Source organism: Grus americana, chromosome 4, assembly GCF_028858705.1.
Source record: "Grus americana isolate bGruAme1 chromosome 4, bGruAme1.mat, whole genome shotgun sequence".
Lineage (NCBI taxonomy): Eukaryota > Metazoa > Chordata > Aves > Gruiformes > Gruidae > Grus > Grus americana.
In genome coordinates, this window is record NC_072855.1 from 54,936,629 (window position 1) to 54,962,811 (window position 26,183).

At 37.2% G+C, this 26,183-nt stretch overlaps 1 protein-coding gene across 4 annotated transcripts in view; it reads left to right on the forward strand.

The window, feature by feature from the left end:
- Positions 1 to 26,183, forward strand: part of BANK1 (B cell scaffold protein with ankyrin repeats 1) — a 151,424-nt gene that overhangs the window by 2,854 nt on the left and 122,387 nt on the right. For all 4 annotated transcript variants that reach the window (XM_054825390.1, XM_054825388.1, XM_054825389.1 and 1 more), the window contains exon 2: positions 19,907 to 20,305. In XM_054825390.1, the coding sequence (XP_054681365.1) occupies positions 19,907 to 20,305 (399 nt within the window). The remainder of the gene's footprint in view (positions 1 to 19,906; positions 20,306 to 26,183) is intronic.

Genomic DNA, 26,183 nt, shown 5'->3' on the forward strand with positions numbered 1-26,183 from the left:
AGACTTGTTACTTGTCAGTACTTTGTAGGAAACCCTAGCCTAAATGAACTTCTTTATGCAAATTCCATTAAACGTGCTGTACCTAGGAAAGATAAAACAACCGTAACCTGTGATCCTTGACATCTGTCTTCACTTGAGACAGGAGGCACTGGCAGGATAACTTGTTAATGGCTATGCCATGTTTGAGTTGTCGTTCCTCTCCACACTCATGAACATAAATATCATTACTGAGATCTTCCATCATGTGCTCTTTATTTACACGGTATAGAAACAGTGTTTACTTGACAGACATTCTGTGAGGGAGTCTAGCCAGTGAGTATACACAAATACTTGATTTTTGTTTTTTCTCAAGAATTAGGGATCACTTGAATTTTTAGTAGCATTAAAATTTTTGATACCCCTTCACTTTTAGGGACAAAATAGCTCTCAGACCATGATTTGATTCAAAATCTCAGGGGTCTAGTGGTGGAGTTTTGAAGCAGATTCAACAATAACTTCATAATATGAATAATTAATATTATTACTAATAATGTATAAGTAATTTGAGTATCAAAGAAGCCAGTGCTATAAAAGCTGCTGTCATCTGTTTACAGTCTAAGTATTTTGAGAGGTAATTCCTATTTTTTATTATTGATGAAACATTTTGATGTTTCTGCAGTGAGAAACAAAAATATATTCAGATATTTTAAAGCTGAAATCTGTCTCCTCAAAATGTAGAAATGCAAATCTTCCCCATGGATAAAGAAGTTACTCTGATGTGTAGTCCAGATGCAAGATTTTCAAGCAAGTCTGTTGGCTAGAAACTAGAATTTTATATTTTAAAAAATACTGTATGAGGAAAAAGAAAAATGAGATCCATTAAGCTTTGCAACTCAAGTACCTTATAATTAACACAAAGCTATCATTTGTCTTTGGAAGGGTTGCTGATTCAGATTCAAAAGTTGATCCTAACAAGATGTTTTCCTTATGCTAATGCTCTCTGGTCTCCCTTCTGTTGGAAGCAGTGATTACTGAAGTTTGCATACAAGTAATTGACCACCCACATTTGAAAAATGGTATCACTGATACCACAGTAAAGGTGAAAGTGTGAGCAGCCATCTCAATTTCTGCAAGGAACGCTTGGATCCAGGGACTCAAGAACCACAGTGTCACTGTTTTCTTGTTTGTGTATCTCATGAAGCTGGCTTTTGAGTGTTTGGTTAGCTTATATACTCCTTTATTTGCTTGTAGGTGACAAAGAATTTTTTAACTCTTCTACATAACTCCTCTAATAAGCGTAAGTGCCACAATGCAAACAGCAGCAGTAGCTTGTGATATATCCTCCTGGGAGGTCCAGTCATTTCTGGCTATCATAAAAAAAAAATAAAGTTGCCCAGACCTCTTGTGTAAATTAAAATATTACGACATGATCTGTGATAAACAGGTAGGTTTTATTAAATGTAAACAAAAGTAGTCATAAGTTCAGAATGGTATTTTAAATATCTCAGCATTTTGAAACTGCTGTGAAGATAAGACAACAGTTACGAATACCAAGATCTAAATTTTAAACTGTGATCTATTACATGTGATAATATTGATGATTGCTTAGTGTTCATTGGCTCCCTGCATAGTGAGAAAGCAAAGCTTTTTATTAAGGCACAGAATATAATTTATGCTATTGCAGGCCTGACAGTTAAAGCAAACTAGTCTTAAGCAGTCCCATCATTACTTTCTTTTTTTAATGTTTCTGTGAGTCTTTGTGTACATATAAATAAATTAAGGGTTACACATGTTTGACATTGAGATTGCTCAAGCAGAGGTATAGCCGAGTTTGGAAAGCACCCTTTTGCTTTCAGATCACATGCCTAACAGCTGTAAGTGACTTGAAACTTTATACAGGTATTTACAAATAGCTATAATTTGTGGCTATGGTTCACTGCTTCTTCTAAGCTTAAGGGTGATGAGCAGTCATTTTAATTATATGACCAATTGATGACTAATGACTCTTTGTTATTGCCAAATATTAAATAATATTAAAAACAAATCTACAACAGTAAGTACAATTAATTTTAGCAGTATCTTGAAGTCACTTTGATAAATGAAAACTATCTACGTATCTATAGCAAATAGTTACTGCCTGAGTATAGCCTACTTGGAATATCAGCATTCAGTGACTACTTTCATTAGAGAACAGTATTTTACTAGTATACTACCTGAGCATTGATTCAGAGCATTCAAACCTTAAAGTACACAGTATTGTATACTGTGATTAGAAAAGGAAAGCAAACTTCCTTCTTCCTTCCTTTTTGATCTTAAAGATAGTATCAGTGTACTTCAAAAATGTAAGTAAATGACAGATGTTACTTTAAAAGATGCCAAGACTTTTCAAAAACATAAGGTGCCAGGCAGTTCTCATTATTTTTATATGAGCTTTTGTGGAAATCTGGGACAGATAGTTCATGGACAGATTTTTCTGAAATGTCCATGTGGGTGTTTTTTAGGAGCCTATTTGTTTACCTTCCTTGAAATACTACGGATTTCTCTTCAAAATGCCTAAGAATTGCTGTTATGCTTTAGCACAGGTGGGACTGTGAGTACTCGGTCTTTGAAGTCCTGGATGTGTAATGCGGATGCTGAAAATATGCAGGTCTACAGTAAACCTAAATGTTAACTGATCAGCTGCATGAGATACTTTCAGGGCAGTATCTTTCACCTTGTGGTGAAACAAGACATTAAAAGTATAAAAATACATTTATTTCTGTATTTATTATGACTTGCTTCTGCTGCCTGTTTATAAAATTGACTTGAACATGATTGTTAGAGTGATATCTCTTATTTGTATGTAAAATGCTGGAAAACTATTGTTAATTTTCAGGCACGTGTCTTCTATCAGATCAGAGCAAAAATTGTTGTGAATACGCTTAATTAGAGGTCCCACACTGTTTTAAGCAAATAAAATGTAATTCTGGTGAGGGCAGAAAGAATCAGATATTCAGGCTGCTGTAACAGTGTGAAAAAAGCAATGGGTAAGTCTTAATACAGCAATTATTTGCTCTGCAGATAGACCCAATAGAGAAAGAATATGATAATCCTAGCAATAAGAATTCCTTTGGGTGGGATGCTCCCCAGAAGGATTTTGTTCTTTTTAGTATTTATGGTAGTTCATTGAAACTTGTTATGTTATCTTGGTGTTGAATGCCTTACTTTAAGACTATGGTAATATTTTACAAAAAGGAAGAAAGATAGTAAGATGTCTTAAGTTAAACAGCTTATCCAAGAATGACATAGAAAACTAGGACTGATACCCAAGATGTGAGTGCTTAATGATAGAAACCCAAGATCCTTATCTCGCCAAGTAAAAAAAAATTATGATGAAGGTATCTTAATAGTAGTGATATTAACGTTTCCTTTTAACTGGAAAAAAAATATATTTCAAAGCCTATTGAACCTTTTGCAGTCTTTTTGAGTATCTGTGCAGAATTTGGGCACGGTAGTGGTTTGCAACATGCAGGGCTTAGCTTTCCTGTCCAGAGAAGCTCTTAGAGGATGCTGAGATGAGAAAGGAGATAGTTTTACAAGCATGTGTTCTACCTTACCAGTGGTCAATGCACTGGCATGTTCCTCAGACCTTAAGAGTAGTGGGCTTTTCTTGGAAATGCTTTCTTTAGCATATCCAGCTGTCTTGATGTACTACCCCAAAGTTTTATTTCTACAATGGAGATCCGTGTTTATATCAAGTACAGATTCCTACTGCAATATTTCATTGTTGTTATTGACAAATACAATACTAAAATCAGGAAATCAAAAAAGAGAAGTAAACAAAAGAAAATAGATGAAAAATTGGTAAAATTTCATTGGTGATCTGTTGGCATTTGAAGTATTTCCTTTGCATGTGGTAAGTGTGATGTGCATGTGTTTGTGTAAAAGTGTGTATGTATGTACCTGAGGATGATCTTTAGAAAAGGGGAATGGGGATTTTCATAATTACTGTTGTTTCTATTTAAGAACTAGGGACAAGTCGTGTAAGACTATGACTCTGAAATGCAATACCTTTGTCAAGTTCCGTATTTTTCCCTCTGTACCTACTGATAAGCTTGCTTCAAGTGAGTTGCTGAATCCTGCAGGTTTTAATCTCTTTATTTCTTAATTCCTTCATCTTATAAGGAAACTTTTCTTCCTCTACGTCTGAAGTCCATAGCTCCCGCACATATTTTTTGTTCTTCTCTTTGCTCTTGTGAAACATGCTCTAGCAGTTTACTGATTTTGCACATGAATTTGGGGTAAAGAGTTTGGAAGGAATGAGGAGATTGCATTCTTATAAGGTTTTCCACCTTTCTCTTTCTGTTTAGCAAAATCTCTTAAAACAACAAGGAAAACATTCATCTCATCAGCCAAGTGACTTCTATGGCTGTGTCTGATCTTTCTGCTGAAGTGTACCACAGCTTCTGTCCAGCTCTCATTCTTGGGTTTCCTTTCTATGAAAACAAACATCAGAGGTGGGAAGGAAGAGAGGTTTTCATGGATGCCTGAGTTTTGCCCTGACACCGAGTTAAGGTGCCACTGAATAGTACAGCTGGATCTAGGAGCTAATACCTGATCCTAGATCCCCTACTCTAGACATAATGTATTAACCAGATAAAAGAATCTTCTTACAAGAAATAAAGATAATGTCAGACTAAAAGATAAGCAACACCGCCCTCCCCAAACCTGACTGAGATCCTGTCAAAGGTTTTCTGATGCATTCAAGTCTTTGTGTGAGAATACACATACAGTTCAGTTCATGCACTTTACCCTTCAAGTTCCTCAGTGTTGGGGATGTGCATGAGTTCTGTCTCTTGAACAAAGCAAGCTATTTTCCTGTCAAAATGTAATGAAGTAATATTTTCACTTGCTATTCATCATTATACTCTCTTCCAGATTAAAAAAAAAAGCCAACAAATATTTTTTTTTTAGTTGTTCTCTGTAGCATGGGGGGATGTTAACTCATGAAGAATACACATAATTCAAGTTTGTTTACTGTAGTCAATAAAAAATGGTGGGTTTGGGTTTTTTTTAATATCAAATTAGAGGTACAATTGACATAGTAAGCATTTATTTTCTAATGGAAAATATGAAAAATTCTAGACGCTTTTGAAAAAATAGAAAAACGTATGCAATGGCATATACGAATTGAACTTTTAAGAAATTGAATAGTATATATTAAACATATTTTTGTATAGTGCACCCTTCTATTATTCATCGTTTTCGTTTATTCATGAAACATTTACAGTTTAAATAGCTGATAGGAAAAAATATAGTGTGCCTGGAATGAATTGAATAAGGAATATTTAGAGCCATTTGAGGACTGAAAATAAAAGCCCCCATCTTAAGTGCTGCTAGTGTCTTCTGTAAAAATGAAAGGCGAAATACAGTATAAGCTTCAAAGCAATTTAATGCTAATGTGATAGCGGGCACTAAATAAAAACAAGCAGTGCTTTTATCAGAAGCCACAAGTGTGGTATTCCTCTGATTTATTAAGATTTATGTGATTGAAAAGACTTGGGCACTTGCTCTTTGTTAAACTATAATATGCATGACTGACAGAAATTGATTTTTTTTAAATTAACAAAACCATACAAACAGCAAAACACGAATATCTTCTGACTTTGATTAGCTTCCTTTTACAAATATGAAATACAGTGGGAAACTGGTAGATATGCAGTATTCAGTATAAAATCCTTCATCACATAGGGATTTCTCTAAAGTTTTGTTACTAAGATTTTTTTTGAAGTGTTTGTGATAACATTCACATAATTCAGTTATGACTGATAGGCATGTAATGCTAGCCAGGAGTGTATGCTTGAACATATGCATGAAAAATCCTAAGAAGGTGGCCAGTGTAGTTAAGAGTGTACAAGCAGACTGTGTCTACCTAGAACAACTTCATCCCATTATAACCTCAGTTTAGCTGAGCATTTAAAGAGAAGCTGGCTCAATCGGATCTAAGAGGTTTACAACTTTGGAGCTGACTTAAAAAAAAAAAAGTGTCTGAAAAATGACTATTTGATCATCATTATTTCTCATGCCTTTTGTTTGCTCAGGGGAACTGAAATGAGCAATTGATGTGATCTGTGACTCTCAGTTTGCACTTACTTCAAAGCAAGTTGATTAGGCCTTTAAGTAAACCAGATAGACCACACAACATCTTTATGAGTGTCTAAATGATTTTAGCTATGTTCAGAACATAATTTCTAGCAGCTTAATCTTACTTTTACTATCTAAAGATAATTTACATTTCAAATTTATCTGAAACTTTTAAATAGTATTTTTTAAAAGGTAGGACTATATTACCAGAAAATTTAATAAAGATTGAATCAAATAATATAAAAAGTCTTGCTTGGAAAGGATGTTTGATATTATCTAGAAAATCCAATAAAAATGCAGAAAACTCAATACACCTTTTTTCCCTCCACCACCCCCCTACCAAGATGTCTGCTACTAGAGCATTTCACTGAATCTCCAATTGCTGTAGACATCTTCCCTGTAAAACTGTAAGGCCTATCCCCCAGCTAGTGTATGTCAGAATAGCTCTGTTTAATCAGTGAAGCCTTATTGCTGAGTGCTATCAGAGGAAATTCTGCCAATGTTTTTAATCAAAACTTTTTAAAGTTTTCATACTTGCATTCTGTTTTAGTAACACAATAATCTTGTCATCAAAACTTCCAAATTTGTTTCTCTCCCTTATCAATTCTGTTCCCTGTTCCAGATTAACCATTTTAGAGGAGGCCAAATCGAATTTGGCCTTGAATGCATGAAACAGAGTCTGTAATGATTGAATTGGAGAAAAGATATTTTCTGTGAAAGTTTAAGGCAGATTCTACATTTATCAGTTTGGAAACAGAAGTATTTTCTGCTTACGGGGTACATTCAAGACAGTTTCATTTTAATTTTCTTGTAGTGCTCTTGCCAAGGTATTGTCAGTTGGTTTTCTATGAGAATTTAAAAACAGCTCTGTTTCATTGGCAAACTTGCAGCCTGTATTTCAACACCAAAGTTTATAGAATTCATTAAAATGGCAATCCATATTCCTGTATTTTAGCTTGCAAGTAGATAGTGTATGTCATAAATTTTGTACTCCCACATGCTGTTAAGTCCATACTGTTCATTGTGGATGACGTATAATAATCATTATTATTCATTTTGTACACAACCTCTTCTTTAAAAAATGCCTTAAATATTATCATAAAAAGGCAGAACTAACCTCTGAAGTTGTGACAGCTCATTCATTGGATTTAATGTTTTGGAGACTTCTGTGAAAATCTAGTCCTTTTTATCAGAAATCAAGGGTTGAACAATAGCCATATTTAAAACATTATAAAAGTTAATTATACTATTTTATTTATCTCACCACAATTACATCACAGATGAGCATTGTAAAATTTAAATTGCCAAAATGTACATACTGTCCCCAAAACAGTCTTGTTTTGCTTAGTACACTGAAAAGAGCAAAGTTGAATCTAAGTCTTTATTGAAGCAGTAGGAGGAGTCTTTAGAAAACAAAACCTTAAATTCCTCTCTTTTCATAAGTTTATGTTTCTTACGGGAAGATCAGATTAATGAAAAGTTTCACAAGAGGTTTAAGCAACTGTCATTTTTTGAAAATGACTCTTGAACATGTTTTCTTTCAGGATATTTCCATTCTTAGAACATTGTTAAAGTCTTGTTCACTGAATTTTAATGTCAAAATAAGCATTTAATAAGTGTTTAATTTTGTGGTCCTAATTAGCCAAACCAGGTACCTATAAGTGCATTAAATACTACAGGACCATGTGGCGTTGCAGTCTGTACCAGCTATGAATTCAGTGAAAATGGCTATGTTCAAAAGCGTCGCTTGAGGAACCTGCTTTGGTACAAGTGTGCAAGTGTGAGTGGGAGCTCAGATGCATGCTGACATTACTATGGTTTAGCATTGAGTGGCCAAGTCAGCAAGTGCTCTCATGGCTTAGTTTCCCTGATGCTGTAAGGGTACTTCCACACTGGTAAATAGTGCTCCCTACAGAAGAGGATTTGTAGAGTCCAGCAGTAGGTGCTAAGGACCTGAGAGCCATGCAGTGTACATTGAAGGGAGCTTATTTTGAACTTGCTGTAGTCTAGTTCTATGGCATTAGCAGGTGGTGCATATTAGGTGTGATGCTGAAACATGTTTTCTGCTTTACTTTCATCTGAAAGGTATGCAGATTGTGTGCTCAAGGGCCAGTTGGTAAGGTGAAACAAAGCCTGGTAAGTGACCACAATCAGATTATTTGTTTTAAAATTATACTCATGATCTTCACTGAATATTAATGTTGAATCATTCTAAGCCATAACTGTTGCTGTAAGTGGCAATCTTCCCTTCCCATTAACTTCGGAGGCTTGGATTTATCCCATGCCTCATTTTCCCTTTTCTCAACCAAAGCGTTTAGGTAACTGCAGGGCAAAGCAGGCTGGAGAGTTGATCGAAGTGGCAAATAAAAACAAAAAAAAGCTCCCAGGATGGGTATAAGCAACTGTATAGTAGAGATGTGTAGGACTGCCCCTTCTGGTAGCAGGGAAATTTTTTGTGTGTTTTTTTAAGATGTTTGTGCAGTTACAGCAGTAATCTGCAGTAAACGGAATATGGAGTGTGGGTGGTATAAACTTCAGAGGAAGAAACGTAAGATTGCACATTGTATTTCATATCTATACCAAACATGCAATCAGTTATTGTTGAGCAGCTGGTATGTGGTACCATGTTAAACTGTGATATCTTGAGGAGTCTTAGACGCTGATAAAATGTATGTATAAAGAAGATGGTGGTAGATCTAATAAAATGTACGTACAAAGAAGATGGTGGTAGATCTATGACAGCATCAGCCTGTTTTCTTTTAAGATTTTTTATTTTTCTGGATATTCAAGAGGAAAGTAAAAATTTGGTGTTATAGATGAGGGGCTTGATCATGTAAGAAGCAGGATGCTTCATAATTCCTTGGTCCTGTCCTGTCCCGTCCCGTCCCCCTCAAGCTTCTGAGTTTTACTGTATTTGAACTACACAGGTTCTCTGACTGTAGTGAGATAAGGTTTAACTTTGCCTCAGAAATGGTTCGAGAAGGATTTGTTTTCACTTTCTATTCTGTACCTTTCTAACTAGAAATGGAAGATAATGTGCTTGAAAAGCTGGAAGTACCAGTGAGATACTTTTTCTTCCAGTTTACATGATTATGTAGACAGTTTTCCTGTTTCTATCCAACAGTGAGAATATATGTCAACGACAGTAAAGCATGTATGGTAAATCTGTTTGCAAGAACCTGAACATACAGAACTTCCAATTGGTTCATTTCCAGGAAGCAACCCATTTGGTCAAAGGCAGTAGTAGTTACATTAAATCTTTGTGAGGGCTGTCAACTAGAGGAGGATCCAAAATTGATCTCTAATATGGTCCTATTTTAGGACTGGTAATAATTTGAGAATTTATATTTTGCAAGGTGGGGGGAAGATAACTGCATGTGTTAAACTTACACTGAAGAGAGGTGCTTGCTGGAAAAACGTCTTTTGAATCTCATGTAAGCTTTAACGGTATTTGGGCATTGCAGTTGATTTTGCAATCCTGTGGGTGAATTGTGCGAAGGCAGGCTTATACTCATGTGACTAACTTGATTTTTTTTCTGTCTGAAGGGCAGAAATAAGAGTAGTTTGTTACATAGCTAGTGTCTAGAATCTTTGTCTTAAGGTAGTAGAGTGGAAGCTGAGGTGGGTTTAATGTAAAGAAGTCAGCTTTCTACTGAGGTTGTTGCTGAATTTCTTATTTAGCTTGGTTTATAACTCACTGTTAGCTTGGTCATTGCTCATTTTATGAAGCTACACATATTTATGTAAGTTGCTTATACCCATCCTGGGAACTGCATGTGTTAAACTTACACTGAAGAGATATGCTTGCTGGAAAAAGTCTTTTGAATCTCATTTACTTCCTTCTACGTGCATCTTTAGCATGAATGCTGTTAAAAAGGTCAACACAAAAATATAAAGTATTTGTCCAACACTGATTAGAGATTTGTCTTGGAGGTTTTTTTGTTGTTGTTGTTTGGGGTTTTTTTGGTGACTGTCACGTATTTGTCAGAAAGGGACAAAAGAAATGAGCTGAAACCAGAGGACACTTTCTTCTATAGCCTAATAGCTTAGACACGTTATACATCAAATAGAAACTGCTTTTCACGCTTCCTTTAATTTCTGTATGGACGCTCAAGTAAATGAGATGCATAACAAATGGATTTAAAACCAGTCTGCAAAAGCAGGAAAAGGTCAAGCCATTTGATTTTTGGGATGCCAGGAGCCCTCTCTGGACACTCTACTGACTTGTGGCAAAGGAAACATAGCTCATTAGGTTTCTAAAACAATTATGGGTCAGATACTGGAACAGGTTGCCCAGAGAAGTTGTGGATGCCCCATTATTGGAAGTGTTCCAAGTCAGGTTGGACAGAGGCTTTAACAACCTGATCTAGTGAAAGATGTCCCAGCCCATGGCAGGGGGTCGGACTAGATGATCTTTAAAGGTCCCTTCCAACTCAAACCATACTATGATTCTATGACTGCTCTAAGAGTTCTACCAGACAGATTTCTTGTGTCAATGATAATCTGTAACTTAGGAACTGTTGGGATGTCATCTGTGGTTAATTCAGTGTATTTGACCACATTACAAATGCAGGGATCCTGATAAGAGAAGCAGTAGCAATTAAAAAAAAAACAGACACTTTGGTCTAGCCTAACAATAAAATTTTGAAATTGAAATTTTAAGTGTTTCGTGTTTATAGAACTACAGTTACAGTGATAGTGTAAGGGAAAGCTTCAGGTGGTGGTTTCTAGTAACAATAGCATCAGTTAATACAAACTTGATACAGTTTGTTCAGGTTTTCGTGTGACCTTAAAGACTTGTTCCACAGCAGTCATAAAAAGTGTATTACTTCAGCTCTTTTTGCTGTCATTATGGCATATTTTTCTCTTCATGATCTGTTTGTGTCTAAAGCATTTCTGAATTACATGATTATATTCTGCTGAAATTTACCAAAGGTGTGATTTGCTCTCAAGGAAGTGACTGTAATGACACAAAATTTTGCCTCATGATGATGATAGAGAAGGAGGTGTACCTTGAAATAGAGAACTGAGTTCTGACCTCTGTAACCCATGTTCGTGTTTAGTCTTGTTCATTAGAAATGAGAGCATCTGTCCACCAGTAGGTATTCAGCTGGGGATGGACAAGGCCTCCACAGGTGAAGATACTGTGATAAACATTACACTTGCGTATGTATTCACAGTACAGATCAGAGAGAGAGGCCTAAACCAGGGAATAAGGACATACGACTGTTCAGGAGAAACAGCTTTTGGGGCATAATATTAGCTTTATCAGGTTTGATAGTCAGATATCTTTCTAGTCTACCTCGCTCAGGTCCATGCTGTGGAAAGGTGCCCCAGGAACTTATTTGGCTCTGTGTTGTATTGTCACTGTAGGGAAGGTCAATGGAATTTCTCTACAGAGACAGCCCACAAGATCAAGCCTAGACTCAGCCCATTTGTAGGAAAATTGTTCTTCTCTGTAGAACCTCATTTTGCCCACTCCAGACCTCACTGAGCTTAGTGAGAAGAATGATGAAGACATGAGGCTTGATTTTATACAGATAGAGCAAGTATTTGTTTTCACACATAACTTAGCAATTAGTGACAGAAGGTACATAAACAATGAAAATGCTGTTATTACATGCTAGTTAAATAGGCATTTGAGAATAGAAGTGCAGCCACTCTGCTGGCTGATACAGTGATGGCAGGAATGTCCTATGCTTTAGGATAATTGCTTTAATTGAAGCAGGTGTGCCACAGTGTTGCAGCAATTTAGCTACTTCGTGATCTCACTCTAAAGTTTACAAGCAGGCTTTTATAATTTTCATTTCCATTAGTGGAATGTCTCTGAGAAGCAACATGACTTACTTGAAAACATTTTCCATTATCTGCAAGTAGTTCTAAAGTGCTTTCTGCTGTCCTTCCCGCGATGAATCCATTTTGGCTTGCTTCAGGGGATTTGCCTTGCAGAATTCCAGCAACCAAGAGTTAGAGATGCATTTTGAGATACATTTACTGGATGTATGTCAGGTGTGCTGACTGGGAAAATCAATGCCTTTTGGATGGGTGAGGGGCAGTTCATTATGCTAAGGCCACTGATTAGTGCTGAATTAAATGTTCTCATTCTGTTTCCAAATGTTAAATTGCAGAAGTTGTTTGAAGTGCTAGTGAAACTTTTTCCATAGTTCCTTATTATATCATTTTAAGTGATCGGGGCAAGCAATATGAAGAGATGAATGGCTGAATCTTTGTGAAAAGATTGCAAAAGGGCCAAGAGACTAAAGGTCTCGTTTCTGGAGTCTCATTTGAACTAGTATATATGCTTGCCATTCTCATCCTACTTATAGCCCAAATGGAAGTGAATCTTTGAGATAAGAAGAAAGGTTTTGCAAATATCTGAGCAAAGATGGGATACTGGGTCTCTTACACTTCCTTATGTTTCCCATGCTCCATTTTTTGTCATTGTGTCATGACCCTTGACTATACCCATAGTTTTATCCTACAGAGTGAAAGGAATGTGGAGGAAAGTGAAAGCAAAGGAGATGCTTCAGAGGGAAAACAGACATTTTTCAAACTTTAGTAGTTTTAAAAACCATGGACTTAAGAATCTCTAGATGAAGAATGCTTGACAAACAAACTAGACATCCAGAGGTGGAACTCAACTGCAAATCATTCTGTGGCCTCGTGAAGCCATCTTTGTTCAGGAAAGCACTTTAAAACGACTTTCATGAGTTAAATATGTGGATTACGTATCAGCTAAACACAATCTGAAACACCTTTGTAATTCTAATACATTTCCTCTCTGTTATTCAAAGATTTCTTTGCTTTATGAACATAAATATAAATATTTTTATATGGAATAAAATTTATACAGCTGATGCTGGATTCTGCATCATTAGGGAATTTTGAGATAATCTCATTCAGCATAAAGAACCTGGCACAAACATTCTTTGGCTGCTCTAGCCACATTCAAAATGAATTCATTTCTTCTTTTAAATAATTGGTTTGCACATTTACTTAGAAATTGCCTTATTTCCTCCCAAGGGTATCTACCTAACAGAAGTGGGTGAAATGATTGCTTTATTGGTGGTGACAAAAGGAAAATGCAAATTGCCTCACTTTAGAAACATAACTTAAGTGCCCAAGGTAGGGGGCTGGGCTTTCTGTGCTCAATCAAAGAAAGAGAAACTCCTTCAAAGAGCACTTCTCTGACTCTAGCTTGAGTGCAAGGTAATGTTTCCCAGAGAACTGTCTGTCTCTGTCTTTCTTGATTGCATATGGAGTCTAAGCCAGAACTGTCTGACTTTGGAAGCACAACTTGATACTGTTAATTTGCATTCTCCTCTTAAACTCTGGTATGACTCTAACTAAAGTCTGTATTTATATAACTAATAGTAAATCTCTTTAAAGCATAATGATACATATGTAGTGTTTTTTAGATTCCAGGCAAGTTTGATGCTATTTGCTGTTCAAATGCAAATAAAGGCATTCTCTACAGTGGAGTGTCACTGTCACAAATAAAAGTGATACAAAGTAGCTCAGGTATGTACCCAGCTGGGAGCATGCTTCTTACTGAGTTTCTCCCACAGCTGGTTCAGCTGCAGTGAGCAGAGGAATCACACAGTGGTAGGCCTGGAGCTGCAGAAGGCACAGCAATTTCCTCCCTGCCCCTTATGCTCACTGGGTCCAGGCTGCGACAAGGAATCTGCTCCAGAGAGTGCTTTTATTTCCTCATTGAGCTTTTATAATTTCCTCTCCATTCTACAGAAGGAAAAAACCCACCATACTTGGTGTTTCTTACATATACTTGGTCACACCAAGTATAAATAGATGCATTTGGAACACTGTGAACATATTTGGGAAAAGTTTCTTGCTGTGTAAGGTCACTTTTAAGCCTCAAATCCAGGCAGACCAGGAAGTTGTGTTCAGTGGTTTGGTCACTTCTCCTTTGAGACATTCAGCAACCGTACTTAATTTTTTTGCTGATGGACAGTAGCTCATTACATACTGACAGAATTCATGCTCTTCTTTCCCAAATGTCTTTTCTATTAAGACTACCATTTAAAAAAAAGTAGAACAACCTCCCCTTCCCTAGGTGAGGACATCTGTGACAGGAAGAAATAAAAGGGATGAAATTTCTTCTTTCTCTAGCAGCTGATACTTCCCTTTCTCTACATAGTGTTTGAGAACAATTAGAAAGTGTGTTTTCTTCACACATATCAAAAGCTAATGTGATTGAGGCGAGGACTGTAAGCAGACTTGAATTACCTTTTTGTTAGGGTTGACTGTGGCAACCTTGTTGTGTGGTTATAGGAATTCCTGGGTAGCTGAGTGAACAAAAGGGAATGACATTGTTGTGCTCCAGTACCCTAACTGGAGAAGGCTGTGAATGACCTTGAGAAATACGGTGATCCATCTTTCAGTTAGAACTTGGGTAAATGTTGATGTTCAAGCGTAATTTTTTTTATTTTCTTTTTCTTACCAAAGCATCCTAAGGCAGCAGGACTAGAGCCAATTTTTAAACCCTAACCTAATTGAAATCAGTCTTAATTAACGTAGTCTCAAACTATGTTAATGCTGTTTTGCTGGAAACAACTGCAGTAAAATGCAGATATCTAGAAGTAAAGCGCATAATCTACAAACATTAAGCCTTTAAAAGGAGAGAAATAAGTTGACATCTGCACAGAGGACTTGCTATTCTGAATCTAGCAGTGGTGTTATCAAAGATGGGTATTACCAAGTACTTCTTACTCACTTCTAAACACACAGAAACTATCTCTTACAAGATTTCAAGATTCATAAACTGAAGTACCTGTTTAAGAGTAGGCACCGGCCCCCAATCTTTGATTTGTTTCCTTTGCCCTCCTGATGTTTAGTGCATTAGAGTTCTTGACATTTCCTTTCACTTTCTAATATACTTGCCTTTTTTTTTCCCTCCATACTATATCTTTTAATTGATACCATAAAAAAGATCGTAGAATCACAGAATGGTTTGAGTTGGAGGTGACCTCAAAGATCACCTAGTTCCAAACCCCCTGCCATGGGCAGGGACACCCTCCACTAGACCAGGTTCCCCAAAGCCCCCTCCAACCTCACCTGAACACTTCCAGGGATGTGGCTGCCACAACCTGTCTGGGCAACCTGTTCCAGTGCCTCACCACCCTCACAGTAAAGAATTTCTTTCTAACATCTAATCTAAATCGACCCTCCTTCAGCTTGAACCCATTACCCCTTGTCCTGTCACTACACTCCCTGATAAACAGTCCCTCTCCAGCTTTCCTGTAGGCTCTCTTTAGCTATTGGAAGGCCGCAATTAGATCTCCCTGGAGCCTTCTGTTCGCCAAGGTGAACAGCCCCAACTCTCCCAGCCTGTCCTCGTAGAAGTGCTCCAGCCCTTTAATCATCTTTGTGGCCCTCCTCTGATGTTCTTTTCCCTTATGTATGGAAGTTCTTGAGTCCTACTTGGTCACACTAGTCTGCAATGATGTTCTTGTCTCGTTTGGCTCTCATAAGATTCAGCAGGTCTTTTCAAAAAAAGGCTTCAGATGACATGTTTCATGTGATGTGCTTTTTTGGGCAGCCACACACCAGTAACTAGAGAATAGTTTCACTTGTCAGAAGAACCCTTTCAGGTTGTAGATGACTACATAAATTCTCTTACTGTTTCTCATTGCTGAACTAATAATACATTTTATTTCTACCTTTGAGTCAGTTTCCAAGTAGGAGTAGTTGAAGCATGGCTTAATTTTGTCAGGATATGATAGTTTCTATTACATTAACTTTCAAGGGAACAAAATTAATCTCAACTTACATTATATTCTAAGTGCAGTAACTTCAAAGAAATATTCAGTGAGAGATGAAAATAATGAAGGGGGAAAAAACTCCAGTTGAAAAGTTAAGCATTGTTACTGTGTATTCAATATTAGGTAGTGTTGCATTAAAGCTAGACTTCAGCTTTTATTGTTTCAGGTTAAAATGATACTGTTTTGAAGGCAGACTTTTGTGTGGGCTTTAATTTTCCAGTAAGCTGCATTCAAGCATCTACATCTTAGTAAAACTTCTGAAGGCAAAAATATTGTGTAACAGGAAGAAGCTAAAGGCACATGGAGTAGATTTCTAGATAGGGGACTTCATAACTATTTCTAGGGTAAACTTTGACTTTAAATGTAAAGTCAGACAAGCATTTCAAAATAGTGATATTTCACCTTTTAATACAATTTTGGGGAAGTAAGATGTAGGTTTAGCATTCCTGCTTAATATCAAAGCTAACTCTCAATCTAGAAGGCAGATTAATGGCAGAAAAAAAATTACGAGGATATGATTCAAAACAAATCCACGTTTGGTTTCCCACAGGTAACTTGATAGCACTAGCTGCTTTCTTCAAACCAATGAACATTGCACCAAACTGCAGCATGAAGTACTTTGCTCTTATGAGTCTCTCCTCAACAGTATGATTCTTCCCTCTGTATATAGATAGAAAAGACAAATTAAATATGGCAGCCATGTTAAATTAAAGTTTTGAGATGTATATTGCAGAGTCTTTCTTCCGTCAAGTGTAGTGTTAGATATATTTCACTCCCTTTTCTTATACAAATAATGCATTCTTTCTCATATATAAAAATCAATATAGTTAAAAAGAAATGCAGTGAGCCTTCAATAAACATCTTAAAACTCCTTTCTCATTCACACTTAGCTAAGATCAAAGCTGTGGACTTAGGTGCAGATATCCCATGTGGAAATAGAATCACTTCATCTTCTTTTATCATTTCAATGCAACTTCCTTACTTTTATCTTTAGAATTTTTTTGATTACTTAAGCCTTGTATTGTCTGTTTGCATGGGGTGAACTTTATACCTTCTGCATATTTTTGTTGTGATTATTATATGATGTCAGTTCTTTACGAATATTTCTACTAAGTATTTACTCCTTCACACCCAGCACACAGGTAGCTCTTCAACTGTGCCTGAATAGTTGGGTCCAGCAGTTGTTTCCTGCTCTGGGATATGGGAATGCCTTTTGGGTGCTTCCCGTCTGCACAAGGATGGAGCGCAGTTGTGTACCATCCCTCACCAGGGCTCTCCTACATGGAGAGGAAACTTAGGCTCTTGGCCAAGTGGGTGCTATGGAGGACACCAGCAGATCCTTCTTCTGCACAATCAGGACATCGAGATTTATTTGATTTGAAACTGTTAAAAAAAATGTTTTTACCATTCAATTTAAACATGCGTTTTTATCTCTCCCTGCAATTCTACTTAGCTGTGTCCTTACCCAAGTCCATCATAATAGAAAGAAACACAGCTGAGCACGAACTGAAAATGAGACCTTTTAGCTTAAAGACTGAATGTGAACTTTCTGTACGTATCTGAGGTAATCTCAAGTGAGGTTATTTTTTTTTTTTTCTTCCCATACACTGTATCAAGGAACTCCTACCCTGTATACAGTTTTGGTTTCCTCAAAAAGTATTTTGAAAAGGCAGGAGAGTTCACAGAAGTGCAGAAAGAATGGCAGGAGTTTCACAAAGCCCTTCTTGTAGTGGGAAGGGTAATAATCCCAGTTTACAGGCTGTAATGAAGGCAAGGTTAAGAGTCATTTCATGAGAGTCTGAATACCTTAGCAGCCAGATTTCTGAGAGCAGATATTTCTTTAAGCTTGCAGAAATAGATAAAATTATATTGTGTGGCTGGAAGTTCAAACTAAGCAAATTCAAACAAAATATAAAGAATGAATTCTTAAATTTGCTTCATGGATTAAGCATCCTCTTTAAATCTGTATTTTTAAAGGACCACTACAGTGCTTTTAGTAAATAGGGACTGAAAATAGAAGGTGCTTCCATTTAGAAAGTAGAAGGTGATTCCATTTCCTGTGATATGAAACAGTGTGGTCAGACTGAAAGAGCTTCTGGTCTTACAGCTCTGTTAATATAATTTCTTCTTTTGAAACCATGCAACAAGCTTCATAGCATTTTGTTTCTACTTTTTTTGGTTTGTGAGAGTTATGAAAATCAAATGGGATTCTGAAAAAAATAACATTGCAGCAAGTAGGTTTGCTGTGAGTTAAATGAGAAATACAGTACTATGTGTGTTTACAATTAAACCAGCATTTCAGCAGAAACAGGCATTTTTCAGAGTGCTTTTAACATGGAAAATGTAGTAGTCACCTTTTCAAATACATTTTGACAAATATTTCCCTGCTCTAATGTATTAGTCAGGGTCAGTCATCTTGAAATATCATCACCCACTACCATATTGATCATGGCCCTGTATGATTTCTATGATAGAAAACTTTTTGAAAGGATGAGTGTTCACGAATGCCTAAAAGACGGTAGCTATCCTCCAAGTAGTTTGTGGATATATGATGAACTCAGACTAAGCTATCGTGTCCCTATTCTACAAGTTTGTCAGCCTTTAGCTGGGTAAACTTTCTTTGAAATATCTCCTGAGTAAAGAATGAACAAAATTTAGAAATTATTTCTTCTAAAAAGAAGGGGAGTACAATAACTAAAACAGTGATCCTGGACTGGAGATGTAGGTTCTGTTTCTTCTTTTGTACAAGGACTTATGTGGGATCCCTGACAACTTTTTTATTCTCCTTGGCTACATCTGTACTATGCTTCCAACAGTGCATTCCACTTTCCAGATAAATTGTGTGCCCAAGAAACATTTTAACTCTGTGTATGCTCACCATTTCCATATCCCTTGATATTCACAAAGAAGCAGCTTACTCACCTGCAAAGAAGCTCTGGTGCACTGCAGACAAGTGCCAGTCAGGTTGCCTGACCCATCAGGAACCTGGGAGACACGGTGAAGTTCAGTAGAGGTGAAGTGCAGCAGCTGTATCTATTCCCAAGTCTCTTATTGTTGCTCCACAGGGCTGTGATTGTGAACTACTCCAGGGATATGAAGCTGCCCTAGCATTTTAATGTATATTGCATTGGTCAGCAAATCAGTTTTTTATGGTTTCACAGAATGGTTGAGGTTGGAAGGGACATCTGGAGGCCATCTTGTGCAGCCACGGTGCTCGAGCAGGGCCACCTAGAGCCAGGACCATGTCCAGGCACCTTTTGAGTAGCTCCAAGGAAGAAGATTCCCTGGGCAGCCTGTGCCGGTGCTCACAGTAAAAAAAAAAAATGTTTCCCAGTGCTCAGAGGGAGCCCCCTGTGTTTCAGCTTGTGCCTGTTGCCTCTGTTTCATACTGTCACCCTAGTAACACTGTGGAAGAGTATTACTCTTCTGACTAGCATCATGTTTTACATCTTAGAGGGAAAGCAGAACTAAAAAAATGTAGCTCTAGATTTATTTTTGTCAGGTTTGTAAGTAATTTCTTTAGAATAAGGACAGTAAAGAAAGATCGCTAACGACTGTCCTAATACCATGTTGCCAAAATATCCTAAACATCCTAATCCTATTTCTAATGAAGTCAGATCACTTCCAGTGTTCAAATATACGTTCTTTACTTCTGCCATTAAAAGCTAACTACTGTATTTTTAACAGTATCACCTATTTGTCAAGAATCTAGGAGCGAGCAGAATGTGTGAATGCATTCTGCTTTCCACACTGCAATTTCAGTATCTATTCTGAAATACTAGTTGAAGCTATTCTAAACATAGAATATTCTGAGATATTTTACCAGCATTTCTGTGGACGATCTTTCTGTTTTGGTCTAGAAATAAGCAGATGGTTGTCATTTCAAGGTGATGACCTGACCTGTTTCTTCAGAATCTGAAGTTTTTAAGAGGGGGGGAAAACTAGCGATCTGTCTTCTGATATTTATGATGGATTCAAAATGCATTTGAAATGATTTTTTTAAAATATTTTCTTCTTCCTAGAAAATACAAAGGATATTCTCGTGATATATGAACAAGAAGCAGAAGAGTGGGCTCTGTATTTAAAATATCTTTTTGGACACATAGTGAATGAAGGAGGAATTTTACTCTACAATCTAGAGACTTCATCTTTCAAACACCACGAACTATTCTCTTTACCCTGTTATAAATGTAAACTCCTGATACTATCATGTGGACTTCTTAACTCCCTGAATCGAAAAAGAAGTTATTTTCTGGAGCAAGTTCTAAAACCTGCGGATAATGTGGTGATTCTACTTTGTGGGGTGGAGAATTCAGAGATTCTTTATGAGATACTGACCTTAGATGGAGGCAGCAAAGAGATTTCCACTGATCAGGAACCTGAGGAATATCTCTCTGTTGTTACTGGAATTATTCAACCAGGTAATGTAAAATGAAAACTTTATATAATTATTAAAAGTTTTCTCAGTTATATTAATGTCATTTGGAAGAGAAAAAAAGTGATAATTCAGATTTTTTGGAGACATTATCTCTCTTCAGCTTGGTTCAACAGTTTTAGTTTGATGCGTTTGTCATTGAAATGTGATGAAATTGTTGTACTCTTAGTCTGGTTTATTGACACAGGGAAGCAGCTTTGGAAAGTCTAAAAGCTGCCACTGGCACCTGTGAACCTACCATCCCTACTTCATGGTAAGATGGAAGAGCTGACATATGCTTGCTTCTCTTTTTTCCTCAGTTTACAAATCTAAGAAACTGTACAAAACTATGGGTTTATGTTTTATCTCTTTCAAAATGCCTTAATGTGACTATATTTATATATCTTTAGATAATTCTGACAGAGTGAAAAATAACTACTGAATAAGACCCAGTTTCATGGATGGCATAATTTCCTGTGTAACATATAAAGGTTGTAAGAGCAGAAGATCCCTTCCACTTTTACCATCCCAAGTAATAAGTCTGTACTGGAAGGACTAAAACTGTCCAGTTTGTATGTGTTTGCAAATCCATAGAAACTACAAAGAAGCATTATTGTAAAAATTAGGGCTTCTGGAATGTAAGAAAAAACTCTCCTCTGAGGGTGAGAGATACTGAAATGGCAAAGTCTGTGCACATAGTTTAGTTTAACCCAAAGTTTAACTTGGCCAGGCTGCACAAATGAGACAGAGAAATAGCTTTAGAAAGATGATTGGGCCGCTTTGGAAAGGTGATGTAAGTTGTGTACAAGTTGCAGGTAGATGACTTTGTTTTCCTTTGAGAGCATGTTTAGGGCTGCTTCTTGTAGTTTCTAGGTCTCTTACCTTCTCTCAGCTCTTGCTATTTTGTCATGATTTTGTCTAAGCAGAACGTTGTGTTTCTGTCTTTGTTACCTGCAAGGTGCCATTTTACAGGCACAGGAGCTTGTTCTTGAGAGAGACATCCTGCAGTTCAGGAGTCTTATGCAGTAATTAACTGATTTTAGATGCAGACAACCAAGAATATTCCTTTGAACATGGGGTAGAGAGACTCCAGCTAAGTCAGAGTGAAGTAGCTGGATGTCCCTGCTATCTTGTGCTTGAGTAGATAAGCATACTATAAGGCTTTCAAACCTGCCCAGAATGTGTCTACACACAATCTGGCTGTATAAGATCAGTGCTTTCAAAACTACGTTTTAGACTCCTCCTTCCCAACCACCTCCTTGTTCTAACATTTCGTGCTCTTCAGTATTTATTAACCTTTTCCTCAGTATATCTTTTTTTGAATGTCTCTCAGACTAAGTTTTGGGGCTATAGTTGCCTGGTTTGGTTTCAGAAGGGTAATGTTTGCAATTTCTGACTATGTCTGATATTTGGCTTCAGATTGAAGTTCCTTGGCAGCTTTTTAGTGGAATGAAAGCAGTGGGTCTATACTATGTATGGGTGTGTGCATATAGGAAGGAACTGGGCCCAGAGACAGTCAGTCGGACTCATGCACAGGAAATTGCAAACTTTTCTGCAAAGATAAACAGTTTCCTACAAGACAGGTGATGGTTCTTTGCTTAGATCTGTGCATTCACAGAAATACTTACTGCATCTACTCTTGGGATTTTACTAACACTGTAATGTCAAGTGACTAATAGGTGCTCAAATGATCTTTTCTTTGGCGATGGTCAATATTAGCAACTTCAGAGATGAATACAAAGCTGAATTCACAAATAGTTGTTGAAGGCCTCAGTGTCAGTGTGTACATCTTTACCAGGGATTCATAGACTGTGGCTGGGATCAGATAAGTTCAATTGACTGAACTAGATCCAAGCCTGGGAATAGTGTTGCTGCCTGGCGTTACAGGGTGTAAACCCTCCTCCATATGCATAGCTGAGAACTGCTCCGGCCTTGGTTTTTCTGTACTGGTGTGCCCTGGCCATCAGGCAGGTCAGCACAGATCAGTGCTTGCTGGGAGACGTCTGTGCTGCTCTCTGTTGCACAGGGAAAAGTATTCCAAGTGCAAGATTTGCTGTCACCTGGGTGTCGATTTAAGCTCTGAGAAATGAAGATGTGCATGCCTTATCATTATTTACCTTTGCTTAAAGATAATGGTGACTGTTTGCAGTGTCTATGTTTATGATACTCTTTTGTAGAATCCTATTAAGCTCTTAGTCTTTGTGATATCTGTGGCAGGGATTTTGACAGATCACACATCCAGGAAGAAGATTTTTCCCTTGTATTTAAAATGGCTTGCTAAAGGGTTATTAAGTATACTTGGATTATTTTTCCTTTGGAGCAATTTTTTTATGCCTTTCTTCAGGACTATGCACTCACAAGATTTCCCATCTCTCCATATGGAGAGTCATCATCTTCTGTCACTTTTAATTGTTTTCAGTGCCTATCCCTTGTCCCTTATATTTCTGCTTTTGGAGATAGTGATGAAAACACTTTTGTATATGTTCTTCTTGCTTTTCCATTCCGTTTTTTCCCCCAAACTGTTCATTGCTATTAACTTGTTCCTCCATGCATTTGTACCTTCTTATCTCCTCAGTATTAACAAGAGTTGTCACTCTACTGAAGTCTAAAAATATAGTGCTTTAATTACAATGATTACACGGCACCACACTGTTGTGCGCCACTGCAACAAAATTCTGTTAATCTCTTAGAACAGCAAGCCATCAAGATCCTAGGTCTAACTGATGCCAGGCCTCACGAGTAGCTTGTGGGTAGTTAGAACAACTGAAGACGGATGCTAAATCAGGCTGTTCCCTCACAGTCTTGAAGAGTGTTAATAAAGGCATAGCTTAGGTGCTAGTAATCACCACCCTTCCGCTACAGCTTTCTCCATACTCTGCAAAGGTAAGTTCTCAGCTGTCTCTTCTCCCCTAGATGCTATTCTCTTTGCACTGTCTCTACAGTCTGAGATGGAAAGAGTGCAAAATAAATCTAATTTGTATGTTCCCCCCAATTATTTTGCCAAAACCTTTTACCTACCAGACGGCGCCAGTTTCATCTTGTTGGAGCAGGTAGGACTCTGTTAAAACTTCCTTCTACCTCTAAAGTAGTATATATGCAAAAAAATCCAGGCAAAACCCAATACTAATTAAAATGTTCAGTAAATAAAATGGAAGATGCAGGAGGTTTTGTACCCAGCAGAGAGCTTGTTTGCCCCGTAATGCAAGTCTGAAGGGTTTGTCATTCCTGTTTGAACATGTTCTTGGAGGAGTAAAGGGAGAACTGAGACATGGAAACTGGCCTTTCCAACATATGGTGACAGATTTTATTGTATTCACCTTATGCATGAAGAGGAATGCAAAAATTTTTATTGTCGTCAAAAGATTCCTTTAGCAGGAGTTGTTCACAAAATACTTCTCTGTTTGAAACTGCTACATTCGGATTTGGAGTTGGTTTTGTATTTTGTATAAGGGCCTGTTGTCATAAAAAAAGATAAATCTCTGGGAAAGAGATTTTATTATTCTCTATTAACATCCTAGATGGCCCAGCGTGACTCTAGAATTCTGACTTTTTTTTAGCAGCTTTCCCTAATATTGCTGAAAGTAGAATCAGACACACATTTTGTTTGCATCTGTCTTTTCTTTTCCTTTTTTCTTTCTACAACTTCTTCTTGGTCTGCTGAATGCTGTACCTCTTTTTATATTAAATTGTCATACTTTCAATGTACTAATTCAGTACCCTGGGGTACCTAGACATAGCTAGGGTTTTTGTTTAGCCCTGAAACACTTCCACTGCAAATTCAGGCTAGCCATTTGTTTAAGCAAGGGATTCATAGATGTAGATAGATAGATGTTTGCAGCTGGAGGTGGTTACTTAGATCTTTAAATGTCCTGAATTCCTCCTATGGTTATTTGTGCCTCAGTATTAATGATACAAAAAGAGAACAGGTCTTATCTAATACAAATAATTTTCTGTGACACTGTTTCTAAAGCGTGTTGATACTTTAATGAAACTTTTTTGGTGGGACTTCTCAGTACAGCTCAGGAGTTGTAAGTATCCATTAGTCTGCTTGCTGTTTTAGTAGGTTTCGTTTACAGTTTGACAAAACAACTCTTGTCACTTCCACTTCCAGCCTTTTCTCTAAGCAGTGGTATCCTCTTTTTTTTTGTTGTTTTTTTTTTTTTGCCAAAATATGAAGAGGATCTACTTCTACAAAATTTGATAGTTGAGAACCACTCAACAAACTTTTATGTATCCATTCATTATCTGCTATTGTATTAAAAAAGGGAGAAGAGGTACATAAAGTAATATAACCCAACTAGAAAACTGTATCCACAGTCTTTGACGGCCCAGGAAAGATTCTCAGAATGAATACGTAAGTTTTACCTGAGACAGCAATGTGCTATTAATTTCTGATTGTTACCTAAAAAGTATTCAGTGTACCTACGCAAAATTTTAGTCACCAAGGAGAGTAATGTTAAGAAAACTACATTTGGAACTACTAGTAAGGTATAGATCTGGAGTAATGAGATGCAAGCATTGGGTATTTGTCTCTAATAAGTAAATGCAGGACAAACAGGCTGGGAGCTTAAAATAGGGCTTAACATATGCAAATCTTCAGCCTGCTTCAAATATGGGGCTAATTTCCGTTGAGCAAGTCACAGAAGAGAGAAATAAATCACTATATTTTTACCATAAGCTTTTATGGTATCTGTCTCCTGTTTAATTTTTAGTACAATGGCATAGATTTTATCAGAATTGTACCAGGAATTTGGGTATAACATTGAATACTGAAGTAATACTTCACATTTTGAGTCCACTGCTTTGCTTGTTCTCCTGTAAAATCCTCTTCACATTGGTATTCAAATATAAGTAACAAATGATGATGGATTTTCTTAGGCTGTCAGCAAGACTTGTGCTGCTGAGCTAAACTCCTTAAATTAAGTGGGAGCTTTACCATTGTCTTCAACGGGCAAGTGTTTCACCTAGATTTTTACACTGACTTGGAGTCTACAAAGAAATGAAGCTAAAGTGCTAACAAGAACCAAAGTTGAAGAGGAAACAAAATCACTATAATTTTTGGGTTTGTTTTTGAATACTGAATACAGCATGGTTTTGCGTGTGTGTGAACTAAAGTCTTGATTGTAAAGATTTCTCACAAGACACGCAAGATTGAGTAAATAGAGGGAAGCACGTGGGTGTTTCTGGCCTTGTTCACTGGCAGGAGAGGTTGCAGTAGATGAAACTGCAGAGTTGTGCCTCCCTTTCCTCCTTCCCCAATGTGTTTACGTTCAGACAGTGCATACCAGTGTTGGTGCTTTAAGGCAGCGAGGACATCTGCTTATTGAGGAGCACCTCAAATGCCAATTAAACTTTTTTATTAAACCAAAAATAATTTGCATTAATTTATTGTGAGCAGAAGGGGCATTTTGTTAGCTGAAGTGTGCTGTGGTATAGTCCTTGTTTCCATTTTACCCTGCCAGTGAGTCTTTGAACTACTCTGCAGAGACTGCTGCTAAGATTACCAGATTAATAAATGTTTCTGAGATGTTGTGTTTCTCCATCTCCACACAGAATGATTGCGGGATGCCAGTGCAGTGATAGGGATTTGTAACAGGGATGACTGTCAACAAAAAACTCTGGTTAGTGTCACTAACTTGTTTCACCTGGCACATGATCCTGGCTGTTTCAAACCAGAAGAGAAACTGAAGTGGCAATCATAGATAGGATGTTGAGTGCCATCCTCTGCTGCTTAAACTGTTTGAGTTCTTTGTTCTTTCTTCTCTTATTTCTGCAAAATCCAGAGAAGACTTTATTCATTATATAATCAGGTTTCTTAGCAGCTCATGTTTTGATCTAACCAGTCATGGTGACCTTTACCCTTGGATTCTGAACTATGCATCATG